Here is a 21,589-nt window from a genome sequence, read left to right as displayed (position 1 = left end):
CAGTCCCTGAATACTTTAATACCATCTGAGACACATTTACCTCAGAAAATGTTTCAGCCCCTTGTGATCTGCTAATTGCATCTGCTAATTGCAAAAGTCAATATTGCAATTTTGATATTTTTCTTTTCTTTATTTGTACAGCTTGTTGCTCAGCATAAAGTTTTTTCTCAGTGTTTCACTAAACTCATGTCTGTCTGGTTGTGTTTGATCAGCAGTCTTTGCTGCGTACGAAGCAGCACAGAGCACAGCAGCAGTCAGACGGAGTGACCGGCCTCCAGCGACACACGGATGAGCTCAGAGAGCAAGACAGCAACCGACGTTTAAAGAAGTAAGGAGAGCCGCCTCAGCAGGCGGAGGCCACCACAGCTTTGTACCAGTGTCTTCTTGAACACCGTTGATGTGCATTTCATTTTGGGGTCCATTTTGTAGTCGGAGGGTTTCCCCCGTGTTTACCATCTGTAACAGAGAGTGTTTCCCCCGTGTTTACCATCTGTAACAGAGAGGGTTTCCCCCGTGTTTACCATCTGTAACAGAGAGGGTTCCCCCGTGTTTACCATCTGTAACAGAGAGGGTTTCCCCCCGTGTTTACCATCTGTAACAGAGAGGGTTTCCCCCGTGTTTACCATCTGTAACAGAGAGGGTTTCCCCATGTTTACCATCTGTAACAGAGAGGGTTTCCCCCCGTGTTTACCATCTGTAACAGAGAGGGTTTCCCCGTGTTTACCATCTGTAACAGAGAGGGTTTCCCCCCGTGTTTACCATCTGTAACAGAGAGGGTTTCCCCGCGTTTACCATCTGTAGCAGAGAGGGTTTCCCCGTGTTTACCATCTGTAACAGAGAGGGTTTCCCCCGTGTTTACCATCTGTAACAGAGAGGGTTTCCCCCGTGTTTACCATCTGTAACAGAGAGGGGTTCCCCCGTGTTTACCATCTGTAACAGAGAGGGTTTCCCCCCGTGTTTACCATCTGTAACAGAGAGGGTTTCCCCCCGTGTTTACCATCTGTAACAGAGAGGGTTCCCCGTGTTTACCATCTGTAACAGAGAGGGTTTCCCCGTGTTTACCACCTGTAACAGAGAGGGTTTCCCTGTGTTTACCATCTGTAACAGAGAGGGTTTCCCCCGTGTTTACCATCTGTAACAGAGAGGGTTCCCCGGTGTTTACCATCTGTAACTGAGAGGGGTTCCCCCGTGTTTACCATCTGTAACTGAGAGGGGTTCCCCCGTGTTTACCATCTGTAACAGAGAGGGTTTCCCCGTGTTTACCATCTGTAACTGAGAGGGTTTCCCCGTGTTTACCATCTGTAACAGAGAGGGTTTCCCCCGTGTTTACCATCTGTAACTGAGAGGGTTTCCCCCGTGTTTACCATCTGTAACAGAGAGGGTTTCCCCCGTGTTTACCATCTGTAACTGAGAGGGTTTCCCCCGTGTTTACCATCTGTAACTGAGAGGGTTTCCCCCGTGTTTACCATCTGTAACTGAGAGGGTTTCCCCCGTGTTTACCATCTGTAACAGAGAGGGTTTCCCCATGTTCTCAGGTCCAGTTCTGGCTGTCAGCAGCGGGAGGCAGACCTGCTGCTCAGAGCGCTGGTGGAAGCAGAGATCGACGGCGTGGCGATAGCCAATCAGCTGTCAGCTCTGAAGGACACCATCGACAGCCTGACCAAGGTCACTATTAAGGTCGCAATGAAATGACATTTTGAGAGCATCTTGCTTCCTTAACACATTTCCTGTTGAAACAGGATGTTGGGCAGAAGTGTAAACAAATGGCAGATCAATTAGGGAGAGAAAGACCGCTTTAATTGATGGCGCTTTTTTTGGGGGGGGTTGGAGTTTTAATTCCCCCCTTGGTGCAGCATGAGGTCACCACTAAAGATATACTTCTTTGCAGGGATGAAAAGTAATGGAGTTTTGATACATAAATCCAAGAAAATACAAATGTCTGTTATTTGTGGGGTTATTTATTGTTACATAGGTGTATACCAAGGGTCGCCAGTCACCTGGAATTCAAATGGGGTTGACTGAAATAAAAAAACAAAAAACCCCACACTATTTAAAACTACCGACGACGATTAGGACCACATGTGAAAAATTTGAGTTCTGAGTTTAAGTCAGGATTCTGAGAATAAAGTCAGATCTGGAAAAAAGTAGAATTCTGAGTTGAAGAATTCCGTGGGGGGGGTGGGGGGAGGGAGTCAGAATTCTGAGGAAGAAAGTCAGCATTCTGTTACATGTGACATCATTGATGATGTCACTGATGTACCAACATACCGAAATCTGAACGTCTGTGGTCCCTACATTTTTGGAACGTCAAAGTGGGATCACAAGCCAAAACAGGTTGGGAACACCTGGTGTATACTGTGACATGGAAAATCAGCTGTGTAAAAAAAGTCATATTTCATATTAGACGAGTCTCTTACGCTTCAGCCCCTCCACAGAGGGAGGTCGGTGCTCTCAGCAGTCAGCACAGGACAGTATAAACAACAGGAATGAACCCAAGAAGAATCTGGAGCGCTTGATTCACTGGAAATAGGTGCAGATAATAGTAATATTTCATGTTGACGTGAACATCAGATGATCATTTTCCCACAGTTTGCAGAAGCAGATCGGTTGGTCGGACGATGCAGGACAGATGCTACAACGGCTGTCACTGTAAATATTTTCTTCTTCGTTTTTTAGGATAAGCGACTATCAAAGATGAACGCAGTGTCTCTGGGACGCCAGCAGGAGGTGCTGTTGGAGAAGATTGAGATATTCGACAACACAAACCACAGCCTGCGGGAACTCCTCAGAGAGTGGCGCGAACACGAGGTCAGTCTCTCTCGTTTTTTCCCCCCTGCAAATGAGACGCTTGGGAGACGCAGTTCCACCCAGCAAAGGTTTTCACGCAGAACGACCATCTTCTGCACGTCAAACCGATACTTCGAGTCAGGGTCTAATTATATCTATCGGGAATGGAAATGCCAGCGACGTCAATCCTGTCCCTCCCCACAACGTCGAAATATACTGCTCCCACAACGGCTATATTCAGCTATTCTTTTTTTTTTTTTATAATATTTTTATTTGGTTTTTCTGATTTTAACAAACAAAAACAAGAGCATGGCAGCTCAGACACAACATTGGTCTGGACAGTGACAGAAGGTGAAAGAATAAACAAAAATAAGGGAGAAGAAAAATAAGGTCAATCTCCAGAGACATGATGCGCTACATGATTATTTGGTACAAATTTCTCTTCTCTTAAATTTTTTCCTTTTCTGTTCCTTTATACCAGAACGAACAAACTCCGACAGAAACAAAACAAAAACAACAACGACAACAAAAAAACAGACAACAAAAACACACGCGTACACACACACTCCAAATGCTACAACATGGTGATTGTGGTTGTAAATTGTTTTATATTCAGCTATTCTGCCAAAATGATGTGCAGTGTGCATTCAGCAGCGTTACATATAGCCTACGGTATGCCCAGATTTAACCATTTTTGCTGCATTAAAAAAAATAAAAAGCTTGCCGAATCTAGACCGCCGGCGTAAAAGCGCTGTTACTTATCCACTGTACCATCGAATTGTTGAAGTCTCAATGTGCACTTTGCACATATATAACGTTTGCTAGTGCTACAGTATATATTGTATATATATATATAACTCCCTATATGGGAGTTGCTGCCTTCTTGTTGCGTTGGGCTCTTTTAAAGACAATAAAGACACGACTTCAGCGTGAAGGCTTTTTACTGGAACTATATTTGCATTATATGAGCCACTTACACTTCACAATGTCGGCCGCTGTTTGGCAACGCTGAGTGTCATGATTCCAACCAACGATGAGACAAGTAACTTTATATAATTTTTTAGAACATGAACGATCAATGTAACACGTTGACTGTGTGCGTCTACGGAGGTGTAGGTTAATGAATTAATTTACCATCCAAACTAAACATGTTGTATGGCAACTCCGCGCCGGGGCGAGACAGAGCCTTGTGTACAGACGAACACAGTGAACATTTAAAAGTCTGTTACTAAAACATACATGGCATTTGTGTCTTCAGATGTAAAACATTGGTATCCAGAAACCGTACTCTTTGTGCGTGGAGTGCACGTCACCGTGTGACTGTCTGATCACGCAACCAAATAAATTGTCAATCAAATGACGTTTTATTCATCAAAAACACAAAAGACTCCTAAATGTGGTGTTTTCTGATATCTTTTCTGAACAATATTTCTTGTTTTGTAAGAGACAGTCTAGAGCAGTGGTTCTCAAATGGGGGTCCGTGGCACTTTGCCAGGGACGAATAGTTTTCAGGAAAATAAAAATTAAAACTTTTTTTGTGTGCAAAAGCTTCATAGTTCAACGAAAATATGTTATGCTTTAAATCTAAAATGGTTCATGGATTACATTCTAATGTAACAAACCTATCAATTTAAATGTCAAGCACATTACCGTGGGAACAATTAAGCTTAGCCCAAAATCACAAATCAGAATGAGGGGGACAGCAATGCTCCCTGCATAAAACAATATACTAAGACCCTGTTTAGACAGCAATGCTCCCTGCATAAAACAATATACTAAGACCCTGTTTAGACAGCAATGCTCCCTGCATGAAACGGCACACTTCTTTTGCATTGGTTGCAAAAAAAGTGAAAACAGGTTCCAGAGTGGAATTCTTTGGCTGCATTTACACTGCAGGTCTAGATGCTCAGATCTGGCTTTTTTGCTTATATATCTTTTACCTTCTGCTTACATCTACTTTTAAAAGTGACCCATATATGATACGTGTGTGTTTACACTTGCTTCACTTGAAACAACCCACATGCGTACACGAGGAATAAACTCTAAGACCAGACGGTGCAGCACAAGTCCCTACAGGAATATTATAGAAATATTATAGAGGTATTGGAAAACAACAAATATGCTTCTTAAACTCACTGTGGAGCACCACTGACTCACCAAGTGCAGAAATATTAAATTCATTTTTAATCCTCGTGCTGATATTAAGCACATGAAAAGAGCTGCATGGTAAACTGTATGTTTCTCCTCATCCGGTCCTTTGATCGAAACATTAATAATAAACTGACCGGGAACATAATCCTTAAGGCATTTGAGCACCATGTCCGTATTTTTCGTCCGAAACTGCCGCACGTTCTAAAATAAATACAACCTTGTGTTTACACACTGACTCCGAAACCTTCGTCCGTCATTAAAGTTTTTGGAACAGGTTCGATTTTCTGCGTTTTTCACATCAGTCAATAGCTTTTTGGGAGCTGGGACCTGTCTGTGTTTTCAGATGACAGATTAAAAAACCGCATACGAAAACAAACGGACTGTGTGTGCAAACACCTTTAGTGTGCGGACATTATTGTACCGTGTTTCTCAAGTAGTTGATTTGTCACCTGGCTCCTTGAGAGCTCTGATGTGCGGGAATATTTTGCACAAGCTGGTTCCTTGTGAAGCAGAAAGCAAAATAAATAGCTTATCAAATAAACGGTCTGCATCTGAGGATTTTGTCTTAATGAACCTCCAACTTTTAAGAAACTGACACCTAAACTATATAATCACAGAATGACCAAGCGAAAGTAAAAGAGATGATGTGTTATTTGGAGCCAATTGAAGTTTGAAAATAGCGCTGTGTTTGGATACAGAATCATCTGGGCATTGAGAGATGCATTTCAGGAGGCATTTTGAATTAAATTGGACTTACGGTGTTTTCGAACAAAGCCTTCATGGTCTGAACGGGAGCGAAACAGTGCAGTGAACAGCTGAGTAGCCTACTACAGCCTCTGGAAGCACGAGGACGCACACACACACTCATGGCATTTTCGATCACGTGCGACTCGCAATGAGAAGCAATATCCGATATACACCAGATCGGCAATACGTCATTTTGTAGGCGGCTGCTGGTGGCACATGGTCCCGCCCCCTTTTAGGGGGTAAACACAAGCCTCTCCCCGTTGACCTCAATGTAAAATAGCACTACCAAAAAAAAATATAGAAAAATAACAGAATCAATCTTGTTTTTAAATGACCCCAAAACACCATGACATGACAATATATTACAACTCAGTAATATGGCCCATTCTATGGTCAGACGAGTTGTAATATATTGTCATGTCTTTGTCTTTGTCTTTATTTAAGATCCCCATTAGCTACAGCAGAGCTGCAGCTATTCTTCCTGGGGTCAAACAACTTGCATAGTTTCAAGACATCAAACAATTTGCATAGTTTCAATCACATACAAAGTTTACATTCTGTGTAAAAAATACCTTCTGTACAAACGGTACAGTTTTGGATATTACATACATACATACTGTACCTTTCAAGGTATTGCATACATCAGAAATACTTACATATCATTACAGATGTGTAGAATATACATAAACTACATCACATATTATGTGTATATACCATTACCATATCTTATATATATAATTATAAAACGGCTCTCTCAAATCAAGCAATCTGATTGGTTCACAGCCATTGTATAATTCCAGTAACCGAGTTCAATAACCCATGGCCATGGGTTATTGGTTGCCATGGCAACTCTCTTACTAAGAGAGTAATAATAAGGCTTACCTCAAATGACAACGTAGAAAAAAAAATGGCGGAGACAGCTGTCAGATCCTTGTGAATCGATCTTCGCTTATAACTTTACTAATACTTCGCAGAAAATGATGTTTTGTACAAGAATAGATGCGGGCTAATGTCTTCTTTGCAAAAGAAAGGCTGTTAACCCCGCATTTAACTCCGCATTTAACCCCGTAACGTTAGTTGGTGTCAGCTTTGCAGAGAGCATTCAGCTTCTCAACAAGCGCTGAGAATGCAGCGCTGCGGCTCGAGCTGCCTGTCGGGGTTTCCAGAAAAATCTCAGCTACTCAGCAAGCGCCAGGATTGGCCAATGTCAACTTCAGTCTCCAGAACGATCCAATCAAATCACCCGCATGTTCTTGGGGTCCCGCCTTACAGTAGTGTTTCAACTGACTCTATCAGAATGACATGCCAGTCGGAGTCGGACTTATAGTATTATTATTATTATTATATTATCATACTTGGAAACCGTTTTATAAAAGCAATATAGCACTCGAGCAGCGTGTGTTGTGGAATATATCCCGCTGATAAACTGTTATCCCACGAGGCCGCAGGCCGAGTGGGATAACAGTTTATCAGCGGGATATATTCACCACAACACACTTGCTCTCGTGATATATTGCTTAATTATACATGTGTGTACATGTATGTCATGGTGTTTAATTTGGGGTCATTAATAAACGAGATTGATTCTGTTATTTTTCTATAATTTTTTTTGTTAGTGCTATTTTACATTGAAGTCAACGGGGAGAGGCGTGTGTTTCCCCCCTAAAAGGGGGCGGGGCTTACTTGCCGATCTGATATGTCTGCTTAGATTGCAGTCGTTTTGGGCCATGTCTGATTCATATGTGATTTATTTCCACATATGACTGAGGCCTGAATCGCATCTGACAATATCCAGATCCGTGTGCTTTTTTCCTGCTTACACTGTCATGACACATATGATGTCATACAGCAATATCAGGCTATCTTGGCTCAATTGTTGAGTGTCTATGGGATCAAATAACTAATCATGATCCCATAGGCATCCAGGAATTGAGCGAGGGGGGCTCCTTTCTCCAAGCTTTGTCTGGAGGGGGGAGTCTCAGACTTTGAAAACCCCTGGCCTAAGTCATTGGAGTGTTATCCTGCAGTCATTCCTTTCTATTACAATTTTTGGAGGATTCAGCAGAAAGATTTGTGTCTCAGAAAAATGATTCTGCACAGAATTAGTTTCATTTAGTTTTATTGATCACATTGTATCGTGTTTATATTGAAACCTGAACCTCAGATCACATATCGAATCGTATCGGGAGATAAATGGATCTTCCCATCACTATGTCATTTCCATGTTGACTTCTTAGAAGGAATCACTGGAGTCGTCGGAGCGGCAAGATTCATTAAGGGAGAGATTGGCCGACAGTGAAGCAGAGAACATTGTGAGTAATAATAAGCACCCGACCCACCCAATCATATTTCGTGTTGTGTTTCTCCTTATTGATAGGTGGGTCGGTCACCAGACGGTGAAGAGAAGAATGATTTGGATTGTTTGATTTAAAATTGATTTTTCTCTTGCAGCGACTTTTGGCCAAACTCGCCAGCAAAGAGAAAGAGGCATCCAAGCTTGCCGAGCATTTGGATTTTGAAAAGGTTTTAAAATACCCACATTTTAAATCACTGTATGGTTTTTATTAGCCTACTACCACCGTTTGAAAAACATCTTCCACCTTTAGGTGTTGACAAACAGAAAGTGCCTCTGCTTCCCTCCACCCGGCAGGACAACGTGAAAACGACTGAGGAGCTGTCCAAGGTCCTGGAGTCGACGCGCGCCCACCTCGAGTCCCAGCTGAGCAGGAAAGAGGCTGAGAAGAGCCGACTCGCCGCCCAGACTCAGGTTTGTGAAAGTAAACTGGGGGGAGGGGGACGTGGACCAACATTCTACATGCCTTTGTTTTGCTTTGTAAACAAAACGATATAAACAAAATAATATAAATTGACTATGTTCTATACTAGACATCTCGCGCGCTACACGTGCTCGATGCCTAGACTCGGCCGCGCGCGTGTGTGTCTTATGACATCGTTGATGACATCATCACTGATGACATCACATCATTGCTAATTAGCCTAATAATTACAAAATCTGGCTCCGTCAGGTCACCCACACGGGTGCCCTTTACACACCCTGAAGGTTTCAGCCCGATCGCACATAAAACAGCATAGCTGTGGCCGAACACAGAACTTGAAACAAACAGACAAACAATATCCACATACTCAATTGTATATAATACAAATTGTTGTCATTTTTTGGATGGGACGCTACCAAAAAAGTATAGATCTGCGCACGCATTGTTTCAGGATCTGACGTTAATTGAAGCCCGGTTGGCGTAAATGAATTTCGAATTGCACTTGTTTTCCGTTGTTGCCCAATTTACATAGATGTGAAAGCCAAAATGTTGCTTCATTTGCGCTGCCTGGGGCGAAATGGCGTTTGCTCGCGTTTGTATGTAATCTCGCTGTGCGAATCTGCGAAGTCGCCCCCGGTGTGAACGCCCCTTCAGATAGTAATAGATACTCTTACTGTGCGTTCACACCAAGGCGGAAAAAAGGCTTCACTCACGCGAGTTTGACCACACAAATTATTTGCCTTTTTTTCCCACACATGTATCGGAGGAAGCATCGGATACATGTGCAGTCGTGAGCGGCTTGTTTTCACCTGACAGTGAGGAGTTTCACCGGCAGGACGTAGCGCTTGGGAGGATCACGCTATTCCCCCCACTTCCCCTCCCTCCCGAGCAGGCCGAGCAGAGGTACTAGTGCAGTGACCAGGACTCATCATATCCCACCGGCTTCCCACTCTGTAGGAACGTCTGACAAAGCGTTCAGTTCAAACGTGATTTAGCAAATTTGCGTGGCGAGAACTGGCGTGGCGAGGCGAGCTGAATGAAGTGAAACTTTGCGGGGCGAAATTTGCCTGAGCTGCTATTTGCTCAAGTTGTCGTTGAAATAATTCAAGTTGAGCGACAAATTCACACGGTCAAACTCGAGCGAGTAATGGCGGTTAAAGACTACAAGATCCTCATCAGTCGTCAGTCTCTGTTCCTTTCACACTACACAACTGTCTGTCTTGTAATCAGGAGTCTTTGGCTACGTTCACCATCCTTAGTGCTTGAATCTAATGTTTCCCCCCCTAAGTGACTCAGATCAGTCTTTTTCATGACTGTGTGAACAGTACAAGTCACATTGAAAGTGACTTTTTTTAAAGACGACCTGGGCTACTTTCAAATGTGGAAAAACATCAGATTCGAATCTGATGTTTTGGAATGTGACTGGTGTGAACAGACATCTGGCCCATATCAGACTTCAATGTGACTTTTACATCATTCCTGAGCGACATTCGTCACTATTCTGCGCTGGCGGGAGGAGGGAGGACCAAGCGGGCAGATTGTGATTACAAACATGGAGGACAGCTGTGAGGGAGCTAATCAGTGGAGGGACAGTGAGGTTTTAGACCTTATATGTATTAGCAAGAAGTAGCAGCTATTGCTCCACAAAATGCCATCATTAAAATTTTGGCTCTCTTTCTCCTCCTCCTCGCTATCATCTGCTCCTGTATTCGCTGGCTTCCACTGCACAATAACTTGTCAATTAAACCGTAAACAACAGATGAAACAACATTGTCAGCTACCCCCGTGTTTACTGCTGTCTTCTTCCGGGTTTACGTAGAACAGCAGTGTGCTGCGTGTGATGTTATAGTTGTTCTTCTGCACATGTGGGTCACTTCGGGGCCGTGACCTGTTCACACTGGAGTCTGATATGGGCCACTTTTAAAAAGTCTGTGTGAACAGCCACACAAACAAATCAGATGTGAGCAACAAGTCAGATTCAAGCACTAAGGGTGGCTGTGTGAACGTAGCCTTTGAGTCGTTGTGGTTTTCACACTATATGACTGAGCTGATGCGACAGGAGATCACACATTACAAGATATTTCAATCACCAGGAGAATCCCTGACAAGTCCACAAACAGTCTCACACCGGCTTTATTCTTTATTTAATTTTTTTCTAAACACACGGGTCATTCTCCAAAATTGGTGCAATGTCAGATTGATTAAGTCGGAGTTAGTAAGTTTACAGCTATCTCAAATATTATTTCGGGTTTCAATAGATAATAGAATGATTTTACTAAACGCATACGATTTGCATAGCTACTTAAATGCTTTTTAAATTAGTTTTTTGGTTGTGGGACAGTTTGTACCAATCCCGGAGAATGACCTTCCTCAGTCAGACCGTGTGGTGCAGACAGCACACATCACCCCGGCTGTGTCTGCCTCACTACGCTCTTCTCTCCTGACCACACTCCCGACACGACTAGATATCAAGCAGGCTAGATATCTGTCGGACCTCTGTGACTGGTCGGTGAGTGCTCGGGGGAGGAGCTCCCCGCTCGCGTCTGTGTGGACAGTTCACATTTAACAAGCGAGGGCCGATTTGCGAGCGCAGAGCCAACGTGATTTGCCTCAGATCAGGGGGGGGGGTTTGTTGCCTCTGATCAGGGGGGGTTTGTTGCCTCAGATCAGGGGGGGTTTGTTGCCTCAGATCAGGGGGGGGGTTTGTTGCCTCAGATCAGGGGGGGGGTTTGTTGCCTCAGATCAGGGGGGGGGGGTTTGTTGCCTCTGATCAGGGGGGGTTTGTTGCCTCAGATCAGGGGGGGGGTTTGTTGCCTCTGATCAGGGGGGGTTTGTTGCCTCAGATCAGGGGGGGGGTTTGTTGCCTCTGATCAGGGGGGGTTTGTTGCCTCAGATCAGGGGGGGGGGTTTGTTGCCTCTGATCAGGGGGGGTTTGTTGCCTCAGATCAGGGGGGGTTTGTTGCGAGCTCCAAAAACAGCTCACCGAGGTCTCGGAGCGCCTAGTCTGAACTCGGCATAATGCGATTTTCACAATTGGTATATGAACGCACAGTAGTGTTAATTTCGTCGACGAAAACTATGACGACAAATGTTAGTCGACTACCTTTTTCCCCAAGACTAAGACGAAACTAAAATGTTCAGACTTTTAGTCGACTAAAACTTGACTAAACAAAAAGACGATGAGGTTGACTAAATATGATAAAAACTAACAAGGACATTTGACACAGGACTAAGACTACAACTAAATTAAAAAATAGACGACAAAATTAACACTAATTAATTTTCAATGCAGGGTCTATATGTGTATGAGGTATTGTGTTCCCAAAATGTACAGCTACTTGCTTGTCTACATTATATCCAGAGAGGTCTGAGCACTTTCCACACAGCACAGCCAGCCTCCCTCCATTCTCCCCTCAGCTGCGGGCTAAGCAGGGACTGTAAATATGCTCCACTTGATGTTGCTACCGCCGTACGCCGACACTGGCCCGGGTGAGCAGGGTCACCATTAGCTACTTTTCCTGGGAAAGAGTTGCCAACACTGCTTCGAAATACCATTACTAGTGAAGCAGATTCAACCGTTTTCATTGACTAAAACTAGACTAAAATGTGAACAGTTTTCGTTGACTAAGACTAGACTAATATACTTATGGTTTTATTTGACTAAGCTGAGACTAAAATGCTCAAACGTTTAGTCGACTAAAACTTGACTAAATAAAAACAGGATGAGGTTGACTAAATATGACAAAGACTAACAAGGACATTTAACACGGGACTAAGACTAAGACTAAATAAAAAATAGCCGACAAAATTAACACTAACGCACAGTTATGCCTATAGCCTATGAAATGTACTGTTTAGCAGTAGTCAGACTTTGGTTCCGCTTATGTGTTTCCATTCAGACTTGGAAAGCTACCCGCATTTTCACTTGGGACCTATTCGTACTTAGATTTCTTTCTCTTGTTTTCTTTTTTTGAGTACTGGAGTACAGTAGTACTACAGTAGTAGTATAATAATTTAATGCGAGTACTTGAATATTTAAATTACTTAAAATACCCATCCCTATACAGAATATGTATGTGACAAATGTGAAAATCAGTGTGAAAGGGTTTTTAATGCCTCTTTAAACCAGTGTGTGGTGTCTGCCTCTCTCTCTGTGTGTGGAGCAGATGCTGCAGCAGGAGGTGCAGTCTCTGCAGGAGGAGGTGCAGGCTCTCAGGCAGCAGCGAGGGGAGGAGCAGGAGAGGCTGACCCGGAGACTGGCTGCCAAGCTGCATGAGAAGGTCAGAGTGGTGGTAGATAGATACTGAAGGTCAGAGGTCAGAGTGGTGGTAGATAGATACTGAAGGTCAGAGGTCAGAGTGGTGGTAGATAGATACTGAAGGTCAGAGGTCAGAGTGGTGGTAGATAGATACTGAAGGTCAGAGGTCAGAGTGGTGGTAGATAGATACTGAAGGTCAGAGGTCAGAGTGGTGGTAGATAGATACTGAAGGTCAGAGGTCAGAGTGGTGGTAGATAGATACTGAAGGTCAGAGGTTAGAGCGGTGGTAGATAGATACTGAAGGTCAGAGGTCAGAGTGGTGGTAGATAGATACTGAAGGTCAGAGGTTAGAGCGGTGGTAGATAGATACTGAAGGTCAGAGGTCAGAGTGGTGGTAGATAGATACTGAAGGTCAGAGGTTAGAGCGGTGGTAGATAGATACTGAAGGTCAGAGGTCAGAGTGGTGGTAGATAGATACTGAAGGTCAGAGGTTAGAGCGGTGGTAGATAGATACTGAAGGTCAGAGGTCAGAGCGGTGGTAGATAGATACTGAAGGTCAGAGGTTAGAGCGGTGGTAGATAGATACTGAAGGTCAGAGGTCAGAGTGGTGGTAGATAGATACTGAAGGTCAGAGGTCAGAGCGGTGGTAGATAGATACTGAAGGTCAGAGGTCAGAGTGGTGGTAGATAGATACTGAAGGTCAGAGGTCAGAGTGGTGGTAGATAGATACTGAAGGTCAGAGGTTAGAGCGGTGGTAGATAGATACTGAAGGTCAGAGGTCAGAGCGGTGGTAGATAGATACTGAAGGTCAGAGGTTAGAGCGGTGGTAGATAGATACTGAAGGTCAGAGGTCAGAGTGGTGGTAGATAGATACTGAAGGTCAGAGGTTAGAGCGGTGGTAGATAGATACTGAAGGTCAGAGGTCAGAGTGGTGGTAGATAGATACTGAAGGTCAGAGGTCAGAGCGGTGGTAGATAGATACTGAAGGTCAGAGGTCAGAGTGGTGGTAGATAGATACTGAAGGTCAGAGGTCAGAGTGGTGGTAGATAGATACTGAAGGTCAGAGGTTAGAGCGGTGGTAGATAGATACTGAAGGTCGCGCTCGATTCCTAGGCTCGCCCGCTGTGCGGGCTCACCCACCCTGCAGCTCGTCGAGCTGACCCTGCAGCTCACATACGCAGCTCGGCCACTGCGCGGCCTCGCACGCCCTGCAGCTGGACCACTGTGCGAGCTCACATGCTCTTATGATATCACTGATGATCACTGATGATGTCACAACTTCGCATCACTGATGACATCACAATTACTCTTATGACATCACTGATGATGTCACAATGCCACGGCGATTTATGAAATCACTGATGACATCACTGATTTATGACATCACTGATGACATCATCACTGATTAATGACATTACTGATGACATCAGTGGGACAAAAATTGAAACAAACAGAGAACAGAGCCCACATTGTCAAATTTATTTATACTAGGGATCTCGCACGCTCGATTCCTAGGCTCTGCAGCTCGCCAAGCTGGCCCTGCAGCTCGCATTCGCAGGCTGCTGTGTTGAGACCAGCATCACTGATTATGTCAGATTTATGACATCACTGATGATGTCATCAGTAAGATTTATGACATCACTGATGATGTCACAGTGGGATTTATGACATCACTGATGATGTCACAGTGGGACTTATGACATCGCTGGGATTTATGACATCACTGACGATGTCACAGTTGGATTTATGACATCACTGATGATGTTACAGTGGGATTTATGACATCACAGTGGGACAATCACAGTGGACAGAGAAACAGACAGATGATGATGATGATGATGATGATAGAAGATAGATTGCATTAGGGAAGGTTGATAGAAACGGCAAAATAAAAACGTCCTCAATTTTGCATTTTTCTTTTACGGTCGCTCAAGGTAGCACAAAATGGGGGATAGAAACACCGTTCTGACAACATTTAACTCACATGATGATCAACTGGACCCTGTGTTGTGCACAGTTGGCAGCTTGTCTGGTCTGCTGCGATGTGCTCTGCTGGTGGAACAGAGCAGCGCCCGAGCGGCCCGACAAACGGCCCGAGAATCCTGCAGCAGATTAAATGTTCTGGCTCTCACTACCAGCGTTTCCGTTAGACATGATTTCAGTTTCCCGGACAATTGGAATAAATTCCGGACACATACTAGATCTGTGTTTATTGAGTTTAAAAAACTATTGATAGCAGGTTATAGCCTATCATCTCCATATTGCTGTAAATTCCCTGCACCAACCATGTTTCTATGACCCATCAATCAAGCGTGATGACCCAAAATGCAAGCTTCGGGGTTAATTAACTGAACTGAAATATCCTCCATTTGTCCCGCTTGCAGAAACTCTGCCCCTGATTCTCCGTGGATGTACGCATACTTTCAAAATAAAAATAAATAAGTTCCTTTGTGATGCGTTGTGAAGTGAAATGCATTATAATGATACAAAGTGGGTTATTAATCGGCAAAGCCATCCTTTAACAGCATCTGACTCAAATTTTAAGATTGTCGACGAAGTGACTTGCAACGCAGAATTGAAAGCCGATAATATATACTTGTGTGTATTTCATCGTTCAGGAGTCGCAGCTGACTCAAGCTCTCTGCACATCTAATGACTGGTGTTCCCGCCACTCTGAAGAGGCGGCGGCTAGAAGACAGCTGGAGGAGGAAACCACTGCTCTCAAAATGTGAGTGACCCCAGAGACATGTTTGCTTTAAGTTGGTCAGGCAGTGTACAGAAAAATATAAGGAGTCGCGGGCCAAACTGCGCGGCAGTTTTTGTGGCAAAAAAAAATTGGACCAGAAAACCCTTGTGCCGTCAAAAATTTAATTTCTACCTAAATAAATATATGACACATAGTTTATTGATGTGCTCACCTATTACAATGGGTATTTCTGTATGTTTAAATTTTCTTTTCCTGTGCCAACAGGTTAAGACAGAGATAATTTAACATAACATTAGTATTAAACATTCATTCAGTATTAAAAATGTTTAAAAATAAATAGACCAGGTCAGGGTACTCAAGTATAACCTATTTTCAATGGTTTTAAATTGAAAAAACGAAATGGGGGGGGGGGATCTGTTTTTTTGTTTTTGTTTTTTTGTTTCTTTTTCTGCATTTTTGCAAATTTTTTCCTAAATTCATGGCGGGCCACTTAAAAACGGGCAGCGGGCTGCAGTTGGCCCGCGGGCCGTAGTTTGGCCACCCCTGTTCTACAGTTTTCACTTGCAGTTTTCTAAGCTAAATGTTGTAGTCTGGTAAAGGGGGTACTTGGATTCAGAACTCAGGGAAAGCGGGTACTGAAGCCAAAACAGTTTGAGAACCACTGGGTTAGATCATTGGCAATAGATAGGAGCAAACTGGACATTAATTTACATGAAAATGTCACATATGATTAAAATCAACCCCAAATTCAAACGAAGAAAGGTTTTGGAATTTAATTGTAAAATAAGTGTGTGATCCCTGATGATAGTCCTAATGAACACACAATTTCCTGTACTGTACTGACCTGTCCTGTACTGACCTGTACTGTACTGACCTGTACTGACCTGTACTGTACTGACCTGTACTGACCTGTACTGTACTGACCTGTACTGTGCTGACCTGTACTGTGCTGACCTGTCCTGTACTGACCTGTACTGTACTGACCTGTACTGTACTGACCTGTACTGTACTGACCTGTACTGTACTGACCTGTACTGTGCTGACCTGTCCTGTACTGACCTGTCCTGTACTGACCTGTACTGTACTGACCTGTACTGACCTGTACTGTGCTGACCTGTCCTGTACTGACCTGTACTGTACTGACCTGTACTGACCTGTACTGTACTGACCTGTACTGTACTGACCTGTACTGTGCTGACCTGTCCTGTACTGACCTGTACTGTACTGACCTGTACTGACCTGTACTGTACTGACCTGTACTGTGCTGACCTGTCCTGTACTGACCTGTACTGTACTGACCTGTACTGACCTGTACTGTGCTGACCTGTACTGTACTGACCTGTACTGTACTTACCTGTACTGTACTGACCTGTACTGTGCTGACCTGTCCTGTACTGACCTGTACTGTACTGTACTGACCTGTACTGTACTGACCTGTACTGTACTGTGCTGACCTGTACTGTGCTGACCTGTCCTGTACTGACCTGTACTGAACTGTACTGACCTGTACTGTACTGACCTGTACTGACCTGTACTGTGCTGACCTGTACTGTGCTGACCTGTACTGACCTGTACTGTACTGAACTGTACTGACCTGTACTGTACTGACCTGTACTGTGCTGACCTGTACTGTACTGACCTGACCTGTACTGACCTGTAATGTACTGTACTGTACTGACCTGTACTGTACTGACCTGTACTGTACTGTACTGTACTGACCTGTACTGTACTGACCTGTGCTGTACTGACCTGTACTGTACTGACCTGTACTGTACTGACCTGTACTGTACTGACCTGTACTGTGCTGACCTGTACTGTACTGACCTGTACTGTGCTGACCTGTACTGTACTGACCTGACCTGTACTGACCTGTGCTGACCTGTAATGTACTGTACTGTACTGACCTGTACTGTACTGTACTGTACTGACCTGTACTGTACTGACCTGTGCTGACCTGTAATGTACTGACCTGTACTGTACTGACCTGTACTGACCTGTACTGTACTGACCTGTACTGTACTGACCTGTACTGTACTGACCTGTACTGTACTGTACTGGCCTGTACTGTACTGACCTGTACTGTACTGACCTGACCTGTACTGTACTGACCTGTACTGTACTGACCTGTACTGACCTGTACTGTACTGACCTGTACTGTACTGTACTGACCTGTGCTGACCTGTACTGTACTGACCTGTACTGACCTGTTCTGTACTGACCTGACCTGTACTGTACTGACCTGTACTGTACTGTACTGACCTGTACTGTACTGTACTGACCTGTACTGTACTGTGCTGACCTGTACTGTACTGTACTGACCTGTACTGTACTGTACTGACCTGTCCTGTACTGACCTGTACTGTACTGACCTGTACTGACCTGTACTGTACTGACCTGTACTGTACTGACCTGTACTGTACTGACCTGTACTGTACTGACCTGTACTGTACTGACCTGTACTGTACTGACCTGTACTGTACTGACCTGTACTGTACTGTACTGTACTGTACTGACCTGTACTGTACTGACCTGTACTGTACTGACCTGTACTGTACTGACCTGTACTGTACTGACCTGTACTGTACTGTACTGACCTGTACTGTACTGACCTGTGCTGACCTGTACTGTACTGACCTGTACTGACCTGTTCTGTACTGACCTGACCTGTACTGACCTGTTCTGTACTGACCTGTACTGTACTGTACTGACCTGTACTGTACTGACCTGACCTGTACTGACCTGTTCTGTACTGACCTGACCTGTACTGACCTGTACTGTACTGTACTGTACTGACCTGTACTGACCTGTACTGTACTGTACTGACCTGTACTGACCTGTTCTGTACTGACCTGTTCTGTACTGTACTGACCTGTACTGACCTGTTCTGTACTGACCTGACCTGTACTGACCTGTACTGTACTGACCTGTACTGTACTGACCTGACCTGTACTGACCTGTACTGTACTGTACTGACCTGACCTGTACTGACCTGACCTGTACTGTACTGACCTGTACTGTACTGACCTGACCTGTACTGACCTGTACTGTACTGACCTGACCTGTACTGACCTGTTCTGTACTGACCTGACCTGTACTGACCTGTACTGTACTGACCTGACCTGTACTGTGCTGACCTGTACTGTACTGACCTGTACTGTACTGACCTGACCTGTACTGTGCTGACCTGTACTGTACTGACCTGTACTGTACTGACCTGACCTGTACTGTGCTGACCTGTACTGTACTGACCTGTACTGTACTGACCTGTACTGTACTGACCTGACCTGTACTGACCTGTACTGTACTGACCTGTACTGTGCTGACCTGTACTGACCTGTACTGTACTGACCTGTACTGTACTGACCTGACCTGTACTGACCTGTACTGACCTGTACTGTACTGACCTGTTCTGTACTGACCTGACCTGTACTGACCTGTACTGTACTGACCTGTACTGACCTGTACTGTACTGACCTGGCAGCCAGCTGAGTGAACTGAGCTCACAGCTTCACACGGTGGAGGAGAGACGGCAGATGGAGCGAGAGGAGCTACTGGAGCGACTCCACAGTCTGAGTGCTGACCACTCCTCCGCCCAGCTGGACAACCACAGACTCAAGGTCCTGCTTTAACCAATAACCTCTTACTGATTTCATCCTGCTTTGGTTCTTTGTCCATTATGGGTATTATTAGTACCAGAAGTACAAGTATCCTCTGCTCTATTATAGCTAAACAGCTAGTAGAGCTACTGTATTAGTATATTATTAAAGACAATGTCATGTCAAGTCAAGTTTATTTGTATAGCACAAAGTTGGCAATGTTAGCATTATAATAGTTATTATGTCTTATATAGTAGTTGATGAATGAGCAGTATCACTGTAACAGTGGACCAGGTGAATTGTGGCATTATGGTGATGATTCTTGTTGTAAACCCAACATATTCAGGGTCATTTCTGCTCTGATGTTAAAGGCGTCTCTGATCTCCTCTGAGGAAACACTCGGCGCTCTGCAGTCTGAGGCCCATCGGATCCAGACGTCAGTCAGGCAACATGAAGGCCTGGTGGACAAATACAAGACCAAGGTAGAGTCAGCCTCCTTCTGCCGTGTTCCCACCGTAAGGCTGAGGCGTAGAGATGGAGTGCCTTCATTTGGTCGAAACAGACTTTCCGGGGCGTCCCGGGGACTCACCTGGTAGAGCACGAACCACAAAGGCTTAAGCCCAATTGATGCTTTGTCTGTCGACACTTTTGAAACCGTCACCGACAGAAATGAGGACTTGAGTCGACACTTTCAAGTGTCGGCGAGCAGTGTCTGCTACCTAGTGAAATGTCTAGTGTCGCTGACTACGTCACGTAGTGTCGCGCAAGTCTGATTGGCTATATAGACGGCACGCGCTTGACTTCCTTGTTTTGGTTTTCGAAAATCACAAAGAACACCGTGAGTGACAAACTTCCCAGAGAGAGAGAGGAGGTGAGTTGTGTGGTTGTGTGTCGTTATATGCGGCTGCAGCCAACTAGGCTACGTTACATCTTGCCTCCGACGTGCTTTCACTGACAGCATTCCCTCTCTTGGCTGTCTGCACTAGTTCTCTGTCTATAGCGCTCGAGTGTCACGTGACCGCTGAGCCGAGGAGAGCATAAATGCAGCACCATGAGCTAGGGCTGTGCGATTAATCGATTTTGAATCGTAATCGAATTAATTAGTTAGGACGATGTTAAAAAAATGAAAATCGTAAAATCGTTTTTTTTTTTTTTTTTTAATTTAATTTTCACTTTAACTAGGGTAAGTACGTTACGCAGGGCGGCTCTCTATCATGTACGCATGCTGCTACTTGTCCATTCTCACCGCTGTAAAGTCTCTCTAGAGGCTGTGATACTGCTACTAAAAACAGCAGCACAATGGACTTATTTCAACACCTCCGACCAAAAAGCAGCTTGTTGCACTGCCGGCTGTAGCCTACAAGATAACGATTGCCACAACACACTCACGCGCGCACACGAACACAGACATTATCACCGGACGATGAAACGTTGCCTTTACAGTTCACATAATAACAAAACAACACGTGAGGCCACCGAGTACTGATAGATTGGCTGTATTCATGGCTGCCTCAGCTGACTCACCTGTCCCTGTGTGTCTGAATTTCCCCCTAACTGCTATCGCAGTTCCACGCATTCCTGTTGTGACTTTGTGTTATTCTAGTACAGATATAACTCCGAGCACGGGTGGTCGCTTAGACACTAATATAATTATCTCACCGAGGAACACGCAAATCCACCAGTGTCAAGTTAGCAAGCAACAGCCAGGAAGTTAAGCATAGCAGCGGCAAGCTAAAACAGGAAGTTGAGTTGTTCTACCTTCAGAGTAAAAGCGTAAATTGTCAATTATGGAAAAAAGGGGGGAAAAGAGCTCTGCAGGGCAACAAATGTTTAGAGAAGTATAATAGTATAATAAATCGAAATCGAAATCGAAAATCGGGTTTTGAGAGAAATAATCGTCAATTTTAGTTTTAGGCAAAATCGCACAGCCCTACCATGAGCGACACTTTCTTTTTCGTCTGCGACCATGTGCTGAGCGACACTTTCTAATAAGTATAAATTAAGCTTTAGTCCTTTGCGTGCCCGACCCGGGTTTCGAATCCGACCCGTGATCCTTTGCCGCATGTCATCCCCTCTCTCTCTCTCTCTCCCCACCCTTCCTGTCTGCCTACTGTCCTATCAAAACAAAACAAAATAAAAACACACACAGACTTTGCGTGTTTGCGGCGGCAGGTGCAGCAGGCTCGTGTGGAGGCGGAGGAGTGCCGCATCAGACTGGAGCTGACGCAGAAGGAGGCGCAGGACCTGAGGGTGAGCCTGGAGAGGGAGAGGAGGGAGCTGCTGGGCCGGCTGGCGGAGCTGGAGCCGCTGCCCGACCGGCTGAGGAGGGCCGAGCTACAGCTCAGAGAGGCCCGGGACGAAGCCGACGCCCACGAGAGGAGGAGCACCGCGCAGAGCCACGCCCTCTCTGAAGTCAGACACAAGGTGTGAGCGCACACCAACAGCCAGGAGCCCATGTTTGTTCTGTCAGATAGTGCGATCAGTCATGATTGTTAGCCGTGAGGATTAGAGGTAGAAACTGTTCTCAGGGTGAGATGAGATCACGCCGACAGTTTGTTGTCTGTGG

At 44.7% G+C, this 21,589-nt stretch overlaps 1 protein-coding gene across 5 annotated transcripts in view; it reads left to right on the top strand.

Annotated features, from left to right (window-relative positions):
• Nucleotides 1-21,589, top strand: part of LOC310783399 (outer dense fiber protein 2-like) — a 48,557-nt gene that overhangs the window by 8,479 nt on the left and 18,489 nt on the right. For 3 of the 5 annotated variants that reach the window (XR_014553083.1, XM_083644256.1, XM_083644254.1), the window contains exons 4-14: nt 213-328; nt 1,536-1,665; nt 2,677-2,808; nt 7,923-7,997; nt 8,137-8,208; nt 8,336-8,452; nt 12,629-12,742; nt 15,339-15,448; nt 18,909-19,044; nt 19,395-19,505; nt 21,196-21,447. Coding sequence is in view for 4 of the 5 variants with exons in the window: in XM_083644256.1 (XP_083500382.1) it covers nt 213-328; nt 1,536-1,665; nt 2,677-2,808; nt 7,923-7,997; nt 8,137-8,208; nt 8,336-8,452; nt 12,629-12,742; nt 15,339-15,448; nt 18,909-19,044; nt 19,395-19,505; nt 21,196-21,447 (1,365 nt within the window). In the remaining variant the exon portion in view is untranslated. The remainder of the gene's footprint in view (nt 1-212; nt 329-1,535; nt 1,666-2,676; nt 2,809-7,922; nt 7,998-8,136; nt 8,209-8,335; nt 8,453-12,628; nt 12,743-15,338; nt 15,449-18,908; nt 19,045-19,394; nt 19,506-21,195; nt 21,448-21,589) is intronic. The other 2 variants (XM_083644257.1, XM_083644255.1) reach the window with 1 other exon arrangement.

The sequence above is a fragment of the Poromitra crassiceps genome (assembly GCF_964638095.1).
Source record: "Poromitra crassiceps genome assembly, chromosome: 10".
NCBI lineage: Eukaryota > Metazoa > Chordata > Actinopteri > Beryciformes > Melamphaidae > Poromitra > Poromitra crassiceps.
This window is presented reverse-complemented; position numbering and strand designations above follow the sequence as displayed.